This window comes from Felis catus, chromosome D2 (assembly GCF_018350175.1).
Source record: "Felis catus isolate Fca126 chromosome D2, F.catus_Fca126_mat1.0, whole genome shotgun sequence".
Taxonomy (NCBI): Eukaryota; Metazoa; Chordata; class Mammalia; order Carnivora; family Felidae; genus Felis; species Felis catus.
This window is the reverse complement of record NC_058378.1, coordinates 71,954,447-71,974,603: the sequence shown is the minus strand read 5'-3', so window position 1 is coordinate 71,974,603 and position 20,157 is coordinate 71,954,447. Positions and strand designations below refer to the sequence as shown.

Genomic DNA, 20,157 nt, shown 5'->3' with positions numbered 1-20,157 from the left:
ACATATCTACTGATCAAATCACAGAAATGGGCAAGGTTCAAAACTCAAAAGCATGTGGCTTCCAGTTTTATCCACTGAATTTCTTCTTATTAAGGTAATACTTGCTTGCATATTTAAAAAGTGAATATCTCAATTTACTAACCATGCTAAAGATTAGGGAGTTGTCTTCTGACTGTTCTCTAAACCATATTTTTTTTCATAAGAGTGTATCTTGAAAAAAAGAACCAAGAGTAAAAGATTAATTAACTTGGGTATTTCAATCTAAAGGAAGGAAGACGAAGAATTCATCAAATGCTCTTAACTAAGAATAGAAAAAATATGTAAAATTTGGGTTAATTGATTTAGATAAGACTGAGGAAAAAGGATCATCACTAGTTTAAGAAATCCAACTTAGATGTAATGAAGACCCAATAACACAACAACAAATATATAAATAATATAATATATAAATAAGTATATAGAAATAAATACATAATAATATAAATATATTAATAATAAATATATATAATAAATATGTTATATTTATTATATATATTTATTTATAATATGAATAATAAATATATTATAATATAAAATATATATATAAATATATATAAATATGGATATAAAACTGAATAAGACTGAATTCCTGCCCTCAAAGAATAACAATAGGACATGATAAGTATTAACAGACATATATAAAGAGTGCCAAGGGAGCCCCCTCCAAAGAAAAGAAAAGCACATAGTTGCTTCTAATAGTTAACTGTTTTTAAAAGTGACTATGATAACATTATATAAAATTCACTGAAGAATACATAAAACCTTTATAGTGTTTTTAAATGGGTAAAATTTCATACAATAAATGGTCAAGACCTTTTACTTAATAAAAATAATATGCTAAATGCTTATCAAAGCTATGTAATATTTAATTCTGAAAACAACTCTTAGGAGTAAATATTTTTGTCATCATGTCATAAAGAAACAGTCTGTAGATTTGGTAACTTCCTTAAAGTCATTAAATGGCAAAGTCAGTATTCAAAACCAGATCTTAATTACTGCATTATACTGCCTCACTACATCATCAAAATATCCTTTTTAATATAAACATTACTTTCATTAAAGTAAAATAAAACAATAGTTTTAAAGTACACAAGTCCCTGCAGAAGAGAACCAATACAGTACAGTATTAATATTTTAATTATACATGAGAATAATTAAATCAGACTAATAATAATGAAACATAATTCTACTTGGAGAAGTTTGTTGCCTTTTAGCATCTATGGTAGTAAAAGGTGAAGGCTTTATTTATTACTATCTGCAAGACATCACTTTGAATTATACCAAAAGTTATATACATTGGTGTTATTTAACAAATCCAGTACTCTTCCTTCAGGCCCATTGTAAAATTAAAGTCCCACATTTCCTAGAAGTTGGATGTGATAATATGACTTGCCTTAGCCAACAAAATGCAAGTTAAAGTGACACTTTTATTTCTGGATGGAACCACTGAATTACGAATGAAAGACAAATCAGTTTCATCCTGGATCCCTAAGTGATGACAATAAGCTAATCTCTCCTGCCAACCAACACTAGCCACGTATCATGAGTGAAAAATTAACTTTCATTGGTCTTAATCTTCTGAAAGTTACAGATCTATGGCGGGCATGGATATGAGATATCTAGATCATTCAAGGAAGGAACTCTTATCTGTGTTGCTGGGACTGCTGTCAGTGAACAGTCGTCAGCTGCAAGCTACTTCAGCAATTGCCTTAGCTACCTTTGGGCCACTTCACTCAAGACCTCATCAATTCAAGGATGACCCACATGCAATTGATGATCAACGTGGGTCTTTAAAAGGTCCTGTCACTTCATCCCAACATACAACAACTACGACCAACAATTTTACTTCCAGAGATCCTTGTGTGGTTGACTAAGGTTATCTGTCTAGCATCAAAACTCAACTTTATTCTTTGTCAAATCCTGCCTTCTCCCCCTACCTCTTCCAAAGGCATTGACCTTAAGGGTTCTCTCAATGAACACCATGAATACTAAACTCTATCTCAGAGTCTGCTTCCCAGAGAACCCAAACTATGATAGTTGGTACCTGGAGTGATGTAAGAAAAGCAGAAAATAAAATGGAGTTTATGAGCTAAATCACATACTAACAGGCTACCAATGAAAAACCCATCACCGGTGATAGGTGTAACACAAAAAGCCATTGGCACAAGATGGCCATACCATAATTTACCATACCAGTGGTAAATAAGGAAGGTATGCCAAAGAAAAGAATACTCTAGCAAGTGTGAAGTATTAGATGTTTGAAAACAGTTAACTACTAATACACTAAAATTGCATGTCTACTGCTTAGCCCTGCTGAGCTCTAGAAAGAGATCACAAAAGGCTGGGAAAGCCAGAGGGCCTCCTTAGTACTATATACCATTTACAGAGGCTGCCAAATATAGAAGGTCTGCAAATTAAAGAAGGTTTAATTTCAAAGTCAAGGCCCTGCTAGGAAAAGAATAAGGCCCTGACTCATGGGATGGGGACATCTGAATTGACACTCCTGAGAATCTACCCAAATTTTAATTTCCTGAATCATCTGAGACTTCAAATGTGGTCCACTCTACCCTACGTTCATAGATAGTACTCAGCCTTGCTTGAACACAATGCAGGCTTCTCTCCAGCAAGAAGTGTGCTCCAGCTCAGAATCTGTTCACACCTTCCCTATTGGTCACTGAGCCAATAATATTGGCTTAGCATAATTCAGCCAAGTACATGCTGCAACTGCTATGGAAAGAAAGGGACTATGCCCCAAAGTATCTGTAAGACCTAGACAGCAAATATTGGCCGAAGTTGGGGAAATACACACACTACTAGGTAATAAGTGGAGATCGATCAAAGAGGCCAGAACCTTATATTGGATTAGGGAGAGTTTACTGATTTAAAAGCACTCTCCCAAGATGCAGGATTTATGACTTAACAAGGACCCTAGGAGATGGTGTGAGCTTACCATTAAAATAACCCTTGAAAGGCAGCCTACAGAATCATTATATATCTGACCATATATCTTATCATATATCTGATAAGGTATTAACATACAAAAATATACAAAGAATTCATAGAACTCAGTAGCAAAAAGAAACCTGATTTAAAAAATGGACAGAGTAACTCAACAGATATTTTTCCAAAGAAGACATTCAAATGGCCAACAAGTACATGAAAAGGTGCCCAATATCACTGATTATCAGGGAAAAGCAAATCAGAACCGCAATAAGCTATCATGTCACACATGTTAGAATGGCTGTCACCAAAAAGACTAAAGATATCACATGTTGATAAGAACATGAAGAAAAAGAGACCCTGTGCATTGTTGGTGGGGATGTTAATTTGTACTGTCACTGTTCCTGAAACAGGAAGTTCCTCAAAATATTAAAAATAAAACTACCATATGATCCAGGAATCCACTTATGAGTATATCCAAAGAAAAAACAGGATCTCAAAGAGATATCTGCACTCCCATGTTCACTGAAGCATTATTCACAGTAGCCAAGTATGGAAACAATAAAAGTATTCATGAATGGATAAAGAAGATGTGGCATATCTATACATTTATGTATGTGTGTGTATATATATGTGTGTCTGTGTGTATGTGTATATATATATATATATATATATATATATATATATATATATATTTGCATATGTGTGTATACACATACAAAATGTGTATTCTATACAAAATGGAATACTATTCTGCCATAAGAAAGAAATTCTGCCCTGAAATTGTGCTAAATGAAATAAGTCAGATAAAGACAAATACTACATGGTATTTTTCTTTACATGTGGAATCTAAAAAAAAAAAAAAAGTCAAGCTCATGAAAACAGAGTTAAAAAGTGTCTGCCAAGGTGCCAAGGACTGGGGGATAGGAGAAATGAGGAAAGGTTGGTAATAGGATATAAATTTTCAGTTATAAAATGAACCAAGTATGAGGATTTGATGTATAACATGGTTACTATAGTTGATAGCACAGTATTATATAACTGAAATTTGCTGAAAGAATAAAACTTACTCTATAAAGTATGCCAAATTAAAAAAATAAAAAGAAAAGAAAAAAATCTGTGAGCTTCTGAATGCACTAATTAAACTATATAGGAGGATTGGCATTGAGGAGGGCACCTGTTGGGATAAGCACTGAGTGCTGTATGGAAACCAATTTGACAATAAATTATATACAAAAATAAATATATAAATATAAATATAAATTCATAGTTTGGGGAAAAAAACAAGAACTCATTTTTAAAAAATAAACAAAATGTGAAATTAAAAAAAAAAACTACCTAGGAGGAATCCTTTCAAATGTATATGTATACCAAATCATTACAGTGTACACGTTGTATATCTTACAATTTTATTTGCCAATTATATCTCAAAAATGCTAAAGAAGAAAAAGAAGATTCCTAGAAACATGAAAAAATACAGCCCTTGCTAAGTAAAATCAAAATGCTAGAACTACCATAGAAATGAGTAAAGGCAAGGGATAAAAAGTCCATAAACGTGGGCATTCTTAGTCCATATACTAAGTCATGCCAGAAAATCTACCAAGTCATTATATTTATGGAAAGAGACAGCAGGTATGTCATTTGCCAAAGCCATGAAGAATGGAATGGAGAAAGGGACACTAGAATCAGTAAGAATGTGCTGGCTCTCCTCCACAGGCCAAAGCTGATGGTAGGAGAAACCACAACAGAAATGAACTCACTGATGGAGACAGTAGGACAATAGAGCCCAACCGGTGACACTTAACCATCAAAATCCAATCCAAGTAGAGGGCAATATTTGTAGTAAGCAGCAAAGTTGGGAGTGTCAGTCAAGACTAACTTATTGAAAATTAGGAAGATATTTAATAGAATGCAGCATCCCTAGAAGCAAAATAGGCAGCCAGACAGTCGGACACTACTACCTAACTTATATCAACAGAAGAAATCAAGGATGGATGATCAGGAGGCTCATGGTAGATGCTGCAATAAAATGTCACAACTTATTGCTAAGTTTCTGGAGTTGAGCTATTTTTGAAGTCCAGATTTGATATATTTAAAATCCTGGTACCTAAAAGGAACAACCCTATGATACCACAGCAAGTGTTCATGGTAATAATTCCCCTATTTCTTCATCAAAGGCACCCATGGTCATTTCTTTGAGTAAACTTAACCTAGGGGAAAAGGCAACACAAACATTTCAAGTACTTTAGGACACAGGTCTGAGTTAGCACTGACACCCATAGATACAAAGTGTCATCAGGGCCTCTCTTTATAATAGGGATATATGGCAATGAGATAATTAATGATATACTGGCCAAGGTCCTGTTCAAAATGAGTCACTACATCTGCAGACCTATGCAGTGGTCATGCCCTGCATGTTTCTGGCAAATGGCACAACACTGACATTGGGTCCTTGATTATCACAGTGGAAAAGATCAAGTGGAAACTTCTGAAACAACTACCCCCTGGATAATATATCTTAAACTAATGTTACATTCCAGGGAGTGTGGGTGGCAGGAATTAGTATTACCCTAAAGAATCTAAAGAATGCAGGGATAATGGACTCCATCAAATCTCCATTCAAATCACCAGTCTAGGCTCCACAAACTAAACAAAGCCTGGAAGATGACAAGAGCCTACTAGTAAGTAGTAGCCCAAATTGCAGGCACTATGCAAAATGCGTCTCTTTGCAAAATGGCCATTTTTAGCAAATGTGTTCTTTGCTAACACTATCAAAAAAAGGATTAAAAACAGTTTGCCTTTATATGGAATAGAAAATAGTATACATTCACAATTTTGCCTCAGGATCAGTCTCCCTCCTTTTGTCATAACACGGTCAGAATACATTTGGTCCTATTGGACATCTTGCAGAACGTTACATTGTTCCACTACCTTAATGACATCATTCTAACTGTGCCAGATGAGTAGGAATGACTAAGACAATGGAGACCTTGTTAAGACATATATGCTTCAAGGGGTGGGAGATAAAATCTATAAAGATTCAGATTTCATACTAGTAAAATATTTAGGGATCCAGTGGTCAAGAACATTCTAAGACAGCTCATCTGAACTGAAAGACCAATTACTACATCTTGCAACTCCCGAGAAAGGCAGAAAACAAACCACCTGGTAGGTCTCTTTGGATTCTGAAGGTAGCGTATTTCAGTCCTGGAAATACTACTCCAACCCACATACTGAACAACATGAAAGGCTGCCAGCTGTGAGTACATACTAGGGTAGGGAACAGCTCTGCTACAGGTTCACCTACACAGGTACACAGCCCTGAAGTTAAGGTTGCATGACCCAATACAATTATGGCTATTGGTGGTGGCACTGTTGGAAAAAGTAGCACATGAAAATACAGAAAGTTCCAGTGAGCAAATCCCAATGCAGACCCCATACACATGTCAAAGGCCATGCCATCCATGGTGGAAAAGTTTATACTCTTATTTCTGCCACATTATTTGGCCCTGGTAGAGATGGAGTTGGTGACATGGGTTATCAAGTGACCATGTGTTCAGAGTTTCATATCATGAGCTGGCTCTTTTACCAAGAATAGTAAGAACATAAAAATGGAAGTGGCACCCAAGATCAAGCATGAGCAAAATCACGATGCACAAACAATGTGCATGAACCCGTAGCTCAGACCCCATTTTACCTACAAGTGTTACACCAACACCTGTTATCTTACAACCGTGGTCATATGAAGAATCCTCTATGCCCAGATACCAAGAGGAGAAAAATGCAAATATTTCAGCCTGATATGTGAGCACAAGTCAAAAGTAGACATCACATAGACAGCCTCACTTCGGAGTGGCCTTGAAAAACAGTGAAAAAGGAAAAAACCTCCCAAGTGGGCAGGCTTTTGAGATAGTGTGTTCATCCACACCATATCCAAAGAGAAATGGCCCAAAAGCAGTAAACAGTGGCCTAGCTGACAGGTCAGCAGCCCAGAAAAAAATATCGAAAGATCAGAAAGAAGGAGGGTCTGGAGTGAACATGAGCATGGATATATTTGAATGAGCACAAAATGTAAAGAACTCTGTGACATAAATTAAAGGCATCAGAGAGCATCTAACATGGAAGAGACAATAAACAATAGACAAACAACTAATACAGCTAACATCAGTTAGTCTCCGTTACAGAACACCTCAGTGCTAGCATACTAGCATGAATACACTAGCCATGGCAGAGAGATGGAGGTCATGTAGAAAGGCAATTGCCTGGGCTCCTCTAAACAAAGCTGATCTTGCATACGTTACTGGCAAATATCCATCCTGACAGCAAGATATCAACTCTGGGCTCTAGATAAAACCATTCCCCAAGAACACCAACTATATATATACTTAGCGACAAGTTGACTACATTGGGACCCTTCCACCCTAGTTGAACCAACAATTCATTATGACAAGAAGAGATAAATATTCTGAGTATCAGTTTGCTTTCCCAACCACATGGTCTTAACCTGAAAATTATGAAGTGTTTGATCAAGCAGCATGGGATCCTATGTTATCAGGAGACACACTACAGCAAACAAAGTACAGGAATGAGGTCATAACCATGTGATACATGGTCATACAACACAATGTGATGGGTTTTTGGATAGGCACAATTGAAGCACCAGAATGCAGGATAAACCTTGGAATTAAGCAACTTTAAATGGTCCTCTGTCCCCAGTAGGAAGAATACACAGGTCCAGGAACCCAAAGAGTGAAAGCCACTCCTAGTGGCCTCATTTTCAGTGATACAGATGAGTAGCTTGTGCTTCTTATTCTGGAAATCTGGACTCTGCAGGATTAGAGATTTTATTCCCCAAAAGAGAAATACTCTGGCAGGGGCCACAGCAATATCCCATTGAACTACAAGCTATAGTGCCACTTTGGTATTTCAGGGTCCTTGTGTCAAGGGACCAGAAAGCAGGCAAAAAAGGAGTCATCATATTGGCAAGGATAATTGGCTTTGATTGTCAAAGGGAAGTAGGACCGAGGTTACAAAATGAGGGCAGGGGAATAGGTTTCCTACACAGGTGATCCACTTAGGTGTTTTGCGGTATCCTCTCACCAAGGGTGATGGTAAATGGGCAAGTTCAATACCCACAGTAGAAGATATATGATGATCAAGGACTCAAATACCCAAGGGTAAGGGTCCGGGTCAAGACACAGATCAGAAGAGATTCCAACTGAGGAGAAGGGATATTTAGAAAGAATACTGGAGGGGGACATGACGAGTATCAATTGCAGCCCTGAGACCAGCTGCAGAAGCCAAAGTAATAATCTAAGTTTCCCTGTTAAGAATGGGTCACTGAAATGGTAGAGGAGCTCAAGGAATGAAATATATATTGGCAAATATATTTGAAAGTAAACTGAGTAGCTCAAAGAATGAACTGTGATGAAAAGTCCTAACAAAGGACAACTCTGATGGACATTTCAACTCCAGAATTCCCCTGGGATTGGATGTGGCCTTCCCTTAAAGTCTGCTTGACTTTTCCTTCTGTCTAATCCTGCTTCAGCCTCCTCCTTTTCATAGCTGTTCATCCCAATGACCTAATAAGCACCCTGAACACTAAACTCAGTCTCCGAATGTGCTTTCCAGAGAACCCAAACTGACAGGACTGTTTGTTGCCACAGTATAACCTAACCTATACTGACTGATACAATACAATAAATGTGAGGTTTCCTCTGCCGTTTCTTAAAATTGCTGGCAAGTCGTTTTAATTCATAAAACCATGTAGGAATAACCGAATTTAACTTTCAAGCTTATGAAAAGCTTGTTGAGGTAAGCAACTTTCGCACTTATAGACATTTTCATGTTTGCTGATGTTTGCCCAACACGCCAGGACTTGTCAAGAGAATGAGAAAAGAAACAGATAGAAGCAGTTGTTACAAACAGACTCTCTACTTATCCCTTCCAGCTTCCTCAATAACTACAAAACAGAATGTTCAGGTGTATGAATTCTGTTGCTGATTTTTCACATTCTTGATCAGGATTCACAATAAAACACATATTGGTTTTCTTGTAAGATGTAGAAGTTCTCAAATGCCTTAAAGCTCAATGTTTAATTAATATAATTTGTTTACACGTACTCTATTCCCATTCTTACACTGTAAAGTCTGTTATATTATTAATCTGACTACAATCTATAACTGTTATGTCATACCAAGACAGTGTATTTCCAGAGCACTCAGGTCATTATCACTTTATAAACAGTTCAAGTCTACACAAATGAAAGCAAAATCCACATGGCTACTAACATCATGAAAACTGACAGAAATACTATTCCATGCCAACAGAGAAGCCATACAGGACTAACAACCAAAGTAAAATATACTCTCTAGAATATAGATATAAAAAAACTTATACTGCAAGGTACTAAATATTTATTTACAAACTATACCCTCAATACACAGAAGATCAAGAAATTAGAGTTATCAGTCTCTCAAACCCGCATTTCAGCAGTCAGAACACTGTACTACTGGAATTATCTACCTATGAGAGGCCACATACTTACATTAAGAACTTATGCTGAAATTCAGAGACTGGTTTATTTTATCAATGATGCATAATATATTACAGGTGGAAAATGAATATTCATTGGCTAATTCTCCTATATATATTCATGCTTTTCATGAAAATATGTATCTGTAATACTTTAAGAACACATCTTAAAGATTCTTCTAATAATCCACTTGAAATGCCAGTTGAAAAGTCAGTATTCATATTACTAAAAAGAACACACAGATTGTGTATACAAGACTCAAAACTAGATGGATACGCGGTAAAACTTCTATTAATGGTTTGTATACTTTTATAATAGAAAATATTGTAGAAAAATTATAATAGAAAATATTGCCAAAAATGTTTTCCCACCTGCCCCTTAAACGATGGTGCTTCACTGGGTTTTTCCCCCATTAGGTCAAAACTCCTCTTAATGTTGTAAAAGGTGCACACTTTTCCTAGGTTATCTAATTCATACCCACAGTTTCACTCAGGATTTCGTCCCCTGACATTCACTCAATAACCATGTATTTAGTTTCTTATTCTCTGTCAGGAAAAGTGCGTATCACTATTTGACTCTCAATCTTAATTGAAATGATTTTATGGGGCGCCTGGGTGGCGCAGTCGGTTAAGCGTCCGACTTCAGCCAGGTCACGATCTCGCGCTCCATGAGTTCGAGCCCCGCGTCGGGCTCTGGCCTGATGGCTCAGAGCCTGGAGCCTGTTTCCGATTCTATGTCTCCCTCTCTCTCTGCCCCTCCCCTGCTCATGCTCTGTCTCTCTCTGTCCCAAAAATAAATAAACGTTGAAAAAAAAATTAAAAAAAAAAAAAGAAATGATTTTATGGTTTTAATATACATTAATATTTCCTGTTGGCTTCCATAAATAGTCTTGATGTAATAAATGATATTTATAGATTCCTTGATAATGAATCATACATGAATTCCTAGAATAACTACTACTTGGTCATAATTTAATACACTTTTGAAACACTGTTGAGTTCTATTTGCTAACAATTTCTTTTAAATTTTGATTCTATATTCATGACTGCTTTCCCCTGCCTTTCTTCCCCTGGGATTTTGTTAAGGCATTTGAAAACTTCTGTTCAACTTTATATTACAAGAATCTTTATTCAGCAATTTTTGCATTTAAAACAATCTCTCAGAATGCTGATAGATCTGGTAAGAGAAATGGAGATTTATTTTTCATTATTCCTTTCTTTCTTCTTGATTTTCTATCCAGAGGTCGCTACTTTCTGATTAATTTGTTGGAGAGGGGAGGCACAATAAAATTCAAATAGACTTTACAAATCTGATTAGCTCTAAATCTCCTAATAAAACTAATTCTGAGTGTCTTGCTACATTAGCAAATATTATATGCCTTTTTCCCAATTAAAGATCATTCAGATTTTTTTCTTGTTAAATCAGGGGAAAAGTCAGTATCAAATTATAGGGTAGATTCAAAAGAAATCTGAGCTTAGGCTTGGGTTCAAATTCTGAATATACAATCTTATGACCTATGTGAGTTTGGGTTTAAACATGCTAAATTAGTTTCTTCTCTATCAGTGAACACAGTAATAGATACTACACAGATGTTATTAGGTGTTATCAGCATTATATTATAAAGCATTTGTTAAGTGCCAAGCACCATAGGAAACATTTGACAAATATTCTCCCTTTTCTCAAAATGAAGTCACTTCTTCCTTTACTTACTGGACTCTTTCTTAAAAAGAAGACGCTACTATTTCCTCTATGTAATAGTGAATTATACAAAGAAAAAGAACCCCTTGAGCAAAAAATACAGTAAAGTTAAATACAGTAGTTGGCTAAATTCAGTGAAAAAAATGTGTGAAAAATTCTAAGAGGTTTTCTGATGGACAAAGAGAGTTCTTTCAGGTGGCCAGGCAAAGCATGCTGCTTTCACCAAGAAGAGCCCTAAGAACTTAACAAATGCCATAGAGAGATGTTGATTAACAAAGATATGAATAAATAACTTCCAGAAAATGAAAATAGCTTTAAACATAAAGAGCAAGCAAGTTGGAATTTTTATCGTTTTGCTGAAGTGTTCAAAAAATTAAATAATTAGAGGGGCGCCTGGGTGGCTCAGTCGGTTAAGCATCCGACTTCAGCTCACGTCATGATCTCACGGTTGGTGAGTTCGAGCCCTATGTCGGGCTCTGTGCTGACAGCTCAGAGCCTGGAGCCTCCTTCAGATTCTGTGTCTCCCTCTCTCTCTGCTCCTACCCCACTCACACTCTGTCTCTCAAAGATGAATAAATGTTTAAAAAAATTTTTTAATAGATGTTTTAAGTATGATTTTTAATGAAATTATAGGTCTTATAAAATTATACCCATTGTACACTCACATACACACGCACACACACTCTACAGGGGTGTACAAAAATATGCATGCTATGCTGTGTAAACTAGTCAAGTGTTTTTTTTTTTTTTAATTTTTTTTTCAACGTTTATTTATTTTTGGGACAGAGAGAGACAGAGCATGAACGGGGGAGGGGCAGAGAGAGAGGGAGACACAGAATCGGAAACAGGCTCCAGGCTCCGAGCCATCAGCCCAGAGCCCGACGCGGGGCTCGAACTCACAGACCGCCAGATCGTGACCTGGCTGAAGTCCAACGCTTAACCGACTGCGCCACCCAGGCGCCCCAAGTCAAGTGATTTTTAAGTGTACAGTGAATTATAACTTTAGTGTCCTTTAACTATGTGGTTAACTATATACATTTTCACACATTACCAATTAAAATATTACTTCTGCAAATATGAAATTACTTTTCAGTTTTGTTTACTGAGTTTGTTTTTAAATAATTATGTACAAAGAAATTAACATCATAAGTGAAACTGCCACGCTCAAAATAATTATTTTTAAAACTCTTATTATTGGAGCACCTGGCTGGCTTACTCAGTAGAGCACACGACTCCTGATCTCAGGGTTGTGAGTTCAAGCCACACACTGGATGTAGAGCTTACTTAAAAAAAAATAAATAAAATTTTGAAAACTCTTATTATTTTAATCTGATTTAAAGTTTCAGCTTCAGTTTCAGTATATCTGCTTTCTGCAAGATATATTTCTAATAGAAATCCTACTCCCTCTCCTATTCTGAAGTAATCTAACCTAGGAAATCACATTTTTATGTTTCTACTATCTTTTTGAGAAGAAAAGATGATCAGTGTATCTCTGAGTTGTCCTTCATCTTGTTTCAGAATTCTATACATTTTCTTAACCGCTGGGTAAATTTTCTTATTGAAGAATAACAACTACCATTTGTAATTAAAAGCATCACAATTATATGTTAGGCCTACCAAAAATTCTTGTAATAGCTATTCATATGATGATTCTGAAATATTATCTCAAAATCCAGTTCGATTTCAAGGTATGTTTCAAGTCATGACAATCTCCCACTTACAAGTGTTGAAATCCCCAGTCAAACCACCTACTGACACTTTACAGATGTGAAAAACAAACTAACAAACAGCCTGATGCCTTTTTCCTACTGACCCTAGAAGACTAACTAGTAGGATAATGTGGACTTTGTACAGCCAAAGAGTTTCAAAGTATAAATGTCTAGTAACATGAGATCAACATAAGGCATGTTTTTCTATTACATCTTTAGCAGAAGGTTATCTTTACCACAAAGATCATTTTTATCTTGAATAAGGTGTCATGGTGGCTTTCTGAAAGCAATAATAATACCACTAACAATAATAAAAAAAAAAGTTATCTGACTTCAAGCTACATTTACAGACTAGAACATTAGGTAATATTATCATTCTACATGTTATATAATTAATTCAGTCCCATTCATCAGCCCTGGGTCTATTCCCAGTTGCACTTGGGTTACTTATTTTTAAAATATAGATGCCCAGTGCCTGATCTAAGAGAGCCTGATTATAGAGATCTAGGGTTTTTTTTTTCCCTACAGCCTTCAAAGGGGATGCCAAGGTACAGCCATCTTAAAAAGTTAGTGTCGGGCGCCTGGGTGGCGCAGTCGGTTAAGCGTCCGACTTCAGCCAGGTCACGATCTCGCGGTCCGGGAGTTTGAGCCCCGCGTCAGGCTCTGGGCTGATGGCTCGGAGCCTGGAGCCTGTTTCCGAGTCTGTGTCTCCCTCTCTCTCTGCCCCTCCCCCGTTCATGCTCTGTCTCTCTCTGTCCCAAAAACGTTGAAAAATAAAAACGTTGAAAAAAAAAATTAAAAAAAAAAAAAGTTAGTGTCATGTGCCTTCCATATCTATCGTCTATAATATAACGAGAACTGTAAAGGCAAGGTTATATCCTCAAAGATGAACAATATTCACTTTATAAAAATTACTATGGCAGTAAGATTGAAATAGTACTTTTTGGAGCAATGAAAAATTAAATGGCACAAATATTCCTATTTATTTAAACATCACAAAATACAAAGCAATCAATTAGCTCCTCGAGGCATTCTAGGTAAATATGACATAAAAGTCCAAGGGTAATATGCTAAAGAGAAAATTTAGGAACATGACTTTTTTTCAAAACACATCTATTTTCCAGCTGGTTCATTACACAATGGTTGTATTTTATTTCCACAAAAAAATATATAAGGAAAAACAATTGTTCTGGAATACATTTTCTGAAATATAAAAGAATATTTTTTCCAGGAAAATATTTCAGGCTTTGATGCCACAAACCCAAGAGAATAATAACAGATTTGTGGGGAGAACTTTACTGGGAACTGCACAAAAATAATCAAATGAGATAAAACAAAATACTTTTGTCCTATGTTGAATTATATGGTTGCTTTACATTTTTGTTGTTAATGTTGTTAATGCTTTGTTAATTGTTACTGTTATGTTAAAATATAATACTGTTTAAAATGTTGTTCTTCCTTCCATTTGAACAATTTGCTTGAAAATGAAACTGATATCTGCTTCTATCATTCTACAGCATTAAGAAATATTATTAAACATAGGTGTCTGATAATTTGTTGCCAAAATTAAGAGCATACAATGGACCAAAAAAAAAAAAAAAAAACAGCATCATGTGGTAGTCAAGCGGTAAGACAACAGCAAGTTACAAAAGCTATACATACCACTTGCTGCCTGCATGGCTTTGGGTAAATTCCCTTTTCTCTCATCTGCTTAATATTCTGGAAACCAACATATTAACATCTTGTTACAAAGTTACTAGAGAAGTTAAGATGTTGTGTGCAAAGCTCTTAGCATAGTATCTAATTCTGAGAAACACTTAACAAATAATTAGAATAATGATAATCTGATCTCTCTCTCTCTCCCCCTCTCTCCTTTTGTCTCTCCCGCCTCTCTGAAACTAACACCTCTAATGTTTTTCACCTAGGTAAGCTGTTTTGATACATAAAATCTAAAATATAATAATCTTGAACAATATGGAAGAAATAAAAATAATTTCTCAATACGTCAGCTACAAAATAGCTCAACATTAATTTCTTCATTAAAGTAGAGACATTAGGTGGAAATTCCCTAAAGAATCTTCTTGAAAGTTTCAAAATGTCAATTCATAGATTTTAACAATAACAACAAAACTCTACACTTTTCTAGGATTTTTATTCGTAAAAGGGAAACAAACCATCTACTTCCAAGGAAATAAGCTTGCTGTCTCATCACCACAGCCGAAACAATATGTAGACGGTCCCAGCCTGGCAATGACAGATCATAATAAGGAGCCTAGATTCACTACGTCATTTAATCCATTTTTCGGGATCTCAGCACTGATTTACAAGCCTTCTAAAAGCCAAGACGATCCAATTTTGATCATAAATCATCACTTCAAATTATTAGTCCAAAAAGGTAAATATTTAATTATTTAGAATCTAAAAATCCTAAAGGCAGTGGATTCTTTTTAATAATTAATCACAGAAAGATACACACATAGTTAAGAGTTAAAAAGCATGTTTATTTTTATCAGTAGGAATATCCTTCCAAATGCATAGTATAAAATCAAATCTCATATTAATAGGTATAACTTCTTTATATGCCACCACTTGAAATAATTTTTCAAAGTAGACTATGTGTCTTTATGATCTTCAAGAGCAAAAGAAACCTCTTAAATCTATAAAATGTGTTATTCTTTGGTCTCTTAATTCATCAGAATGTTTCTTAATAGCTTAAAATTGGTTTATTACATTACACCACCAATTAAAAGAGCTCTGAACTACTGCTAAACATATTTTAAATATCAACTAGGCTTTATCTATAAAATGATACACAGAAAAGAAATGTTTTCACTATAATAGTCTATGGGTAGCTAAATTTAGTATTTCAAAAAATACATTCATTTAATATTTAGAAATTGATAGGACTACAGATAGCATAATTAAAATCAAGTGAACTGTAAAAATGCACTGTATTTCTGGTTCTCTGGAAAAGATTCTTATTTAGATACTTTACTTTCATTCCTAGGTATGTTCTGGGTTTCCATCTTGTCCCCAGATCTTACTTCTTTAGCTCTATTGTGTCTATACTTCTATGGTCTTCCTACACCAAGTAACTATGTGTGTAAACTGGTGTGTTTGATTTAAATGCATCTTTGCTCATACCCACTAACTCTAAAATGCTTGCATTCCTACTATTTGTAATTTATATAACTTGATAGTGCTCCATTATCTACCTATTATCAAACCTAATATGGCAACAATCAAACTCAACAGACTGATAAATTGCTCACATAGGGATACATTACACAAAAGCCTTCAAAAAGGACATTCAAACCTAGAATGTCTGTTCTCCTGGAATTTATCTCTGAATTTATCTCTAAAATGACATATACACATGCTGTTGATTAATATTATTTGAGAATCTCTACATGACAAATTGCTGATATTTCCTACTATGTACAATCCTCACAGATACATACCTATGTCATATGCCAGGAAATCGGCAGAAAAACATTTTGCACCGTTACTCAAGGAAGTGTCATTATGGGTATTTCCTCCAAAAATAAGCATAGCTCCATTGATAAGAACAGCTGAATGAAGATATCTGGCAAACCCACTTTCTTTCAAAATAGTCCTACAGGATAAAATTTAAAAATGTATTACACAGGATAAAAAGACCTCCCTGATTATATATATTATATAAAGGGTCTAACTTGCATATAGAATTTTCCTTAGAATTGTGAAAATAACATGCTTTATTTTTTAATAACTCATAAATGGCTTCTAAATTTCAATATTTTTGAAGTATTTTGAGATGCACAGTATCTTAAAATGCTTTGAGGAAACAACAATATTAAACATAATTGTTCATCATTTTATAATAATGTATATTATGAACTTTTATTTCATTTATAAAAGTAGGAAACAAGTGTCCTTAAAACTAGAGGACCAAAGTACCACCAATTTTAAATACCAAAGTAAATAGAATGTTGAATATAGTAAATTTACTCTCAATTGTATTCAGTTAAAACTAGTAATTCATATGGATCTCATAATATCTAAGTTCTTAAATATAACATGCATAAAAGTGCACATATGTCTAAAATTCAATGAATTTTCACAAGATGAACACAACTAAGTAAACACTACTGAGATATATTTTTAAGAGAATATTACCACTATTCTGATTCTTCTGTGGCTCCACACAAATTTTAGGATTGTCTGTTATATTTGTATTTTTTTCTTTGTACTTTATAAAGTAAAATCATATACCTAGTACTCATTTGTGTGTACATTCCTTTGCTCAAGATTGTTTTTGAGATATATCCATATTGTCGTGTAACATCACGTGTATTTTTAGAAACATTAAATTAATATAAATGTTCAAGGAAAAATTAACTAAGAGAAAGTACTATAAACATATGCTCACAATTATATTTCACTTTAATGTATCGCTGTATAATAAAGCTGCATGACATATGAGTCAATACTTGGTAAGTTTTCTAAAATAAAAAGCACTAGTACTAAAAAAGAATCAGATTGTAAACCTAGTACATATAGCATAGTAAGTAAGGTATAAATACTATATGTATCTCAAAAACCTATAGCAATTAATGGCTAAAGAATATGGAGCTGACTTCCAGAATGGCAACATGAGAAGTTCCACAAACCGTATCGGAAAAGAACTATAATCGGCAAAAGTTACAAAAACGAGGGGCGCCTGGGTGGCGCAGTTGGTTAAGCGTCCAACTTCAGCCAGGTCACGATCTCGCGGTCCGTGAGTTCGAGCCCCGCGTCAGGCTCTGGGCTGATGGCTCAGAGCCTGGAGCCTGTTTCCGATTCTGTGTCTCCCTCTCTCTCTGCCCCTCCCCTGTTCATGCTCTGTCTCTCTCTGTCCCAAAAATAAATAAACGTTGAAAAAAAATTTTAAAAAAAAAAAAAAAAAAAAAAAAAAAAAAGTTACAAAAACGACATTTAAGTTCTCAGAAAAATTTAGCAAAAAGCAAAACAATTTTTTTTTTAGTTTATTTATTAGGCAATCTGTATACCCAACATGGCGCTTGAACTCACAACCCTGAGATCGAGCTGCATGCTCTTCCATTGGGTGAGCCAGGCACCCTACAGCCAATAAATATTTACTCAATTTCAGTATCTACTAAATTTCAGTAAGAACGGCAGCAGTCCATGATATTTGACCCGTTATCTGCTGTCATCCTTCCTTGTGTCTGCACCCTCCCTCTGCAGTTCAACGATAAATAAGTTGAACCCCAGGTGGGTAAAGATAATAACAGAGAGAGCTCCTTCTCCAGGCCATGGATATCTAACCAGGAACAGCAGGCAGACAATACTGCTCATGGCCCCCAGCTCTGGTGGTAGAAACTCCATTCAAGGAGAAAGCAGGAGAGGTCTGAATGCTCATCCTCTTCCTAGCCCTCATTCGTTAGTGCAAGCTATACATCAGGCCTAGGAGGCTAAGAGGGCCAGTAACTCTTCACCCCACATCAGTCACAGGGCAGAAGTTACATGAAAGCTGAGAAGAGCAAAGGCCACCATCCCCATCCAGTGCCCTGCACATAACACAGTGTTATCACTCCAGAAAGGACAAGCCACTGACCCACCTACAATTCGAAAGTACTGGCACTGAGTCTCACCCTGCCCCACACCAGGGAGAGGCAGACTAAGAAAAAGAGTGCCACAGCTCTCCCAAGGGAACTGAGTTTATTTATAACAAAAGGGGGGAAACTCCGAGCCTAAAGGGCACTCAAAAAAACAACGAAGGTTTTGGTCGTAAGCAACTGAGACAGCCAAACATAGAACAGACAGAAGTTCACCAGAGAGAAGCAGGGAAAAAGACAGCTAACAAGAGCCCTATGAGAGTCAGAATCCCTAAGACTGGCCTCATAAAGACTGCCCCTGAAAAGGGATGGACACTGGATTCAAACAGACTATGAAGCAATTAATGCCCCAGAGCATTGTTGAGAATACTACAGCCATCAGTCAACAGTTAGTGGTGACTAGCAGGTGGGTGTAATACACTCAGCTCACCAGAGAGGTCAGAAGGAAAAGTCCAAGAGAACCCTGCTAAAACTACCATCACCCAGGGGTGATTTGGGGCACCCCAGGCTGCCTCCTGGGAGGAGCAGCATCAGAGGATCCACTGAAGGAAGAAAAAGACTTCACTGAAACAGTTCAGCAAAGTCACTGAACAAACAACAGTTCCAGAAAAGGAGAAAAATCAGGACCCACAGTTGCTATATTATGTAAAATGTTCAGCTTTCAGGAGAAATTATAACATGCGATGAAATAAGAAAGAGTAACCTATACACACAGAAAGATCAGGCAACAGAATTGCTTTTGAGGCCCCAGAAGTCCGATGAAGCAAAAAGTCTTCAAGGCAGCTATTACAAGTATGTTCAGTCTTAAAGACATCAAGATTTAAAGAAGTAAGGGAAAACATGGCAATGCCTTATCAAATATAAAACAACAAAGATACAGAAATCACCAAAAAGTTAAAAAGTGTAATAATTAAAATTTTTAAATTCATGGGAGAGGTAAATAGTAAATTTCAGCAAGCAGAAGAAAAACAAAATCACTGAGGTAGAAAGCAGGAAAAAGAGACTCAGCAAACTGAAGAACAGAGATGAAAGTGAAGGGCCTGTAAGAAATGTGGAGTGCCATTAATGGCCACAGCGTGCATTTACTGAGAACACTAATGCAGAGGAGAGAGTGGTAAAAATTTTTGAGAAATAATGTCTGACAACTTCCTAAATGTGATGAAAACCACTAACATACACATCCAAAACACTCAATGAAATCCAAGTAGGAAAAAAACACAGAAAGAACCACACTCAGACATAAAACAGTAAAAATGCTGAAGACCACAAAGAAAGAGAAAATCATAAAAGCAGCGAGAGGAAGATGATGCTTTTGCACACAAGAGAAACCCAACAGGACATACAGCCAACCTGGGATTGGAAACGATAACATATGCAAACATACGCAGTGGGCTGAATGAAAAAAATGTGAAAAAACAGGACCTACGTACGATGATGGAATAAGAGTTTTCTGACCTCATCCTCCCACAAAAACAGATTTTTATCAGCTCATGTAGAGACAAGAGCACCTTTGTGGGAGCCCAGAAGTCCAGAGAGAAGTCTCAGGACCACTTAGAGCAAAACTTCCAAGAATAGGAGGACGAAAGAGAGTAAGAACAGTTTCACATTACCACACCCCCCCCCCCACCTCAAGGCAAAA

General features: G+C 36.0%; 1 protein-coding gene across 4 annotated transcripts in view; it reads right to left on the bottom strand.

The window, feature by feature from the left end:
• The window catches only part of ATRNL1 (attractin like 1), a 774,854-nt gene that overhangs the window by 631,529 nt on the left and 123,168 nt on the right, over positions 1-20,157 (bottom strand). For all 4 annotated transcript variants that reach the window (XM_023240973.2, XM_023240974.2, XM_045040724.1 and 1 more), the window contains exon 10: positions 16,383-16,537. In XM_023240973.2, the coding sequence (XP_023096741.2) occupies positions 16,383-16,537 (155 nt within the window). The remainder of the gene's footprint in view (positions 1-16,382; positions 16,538-20,157) is intronic.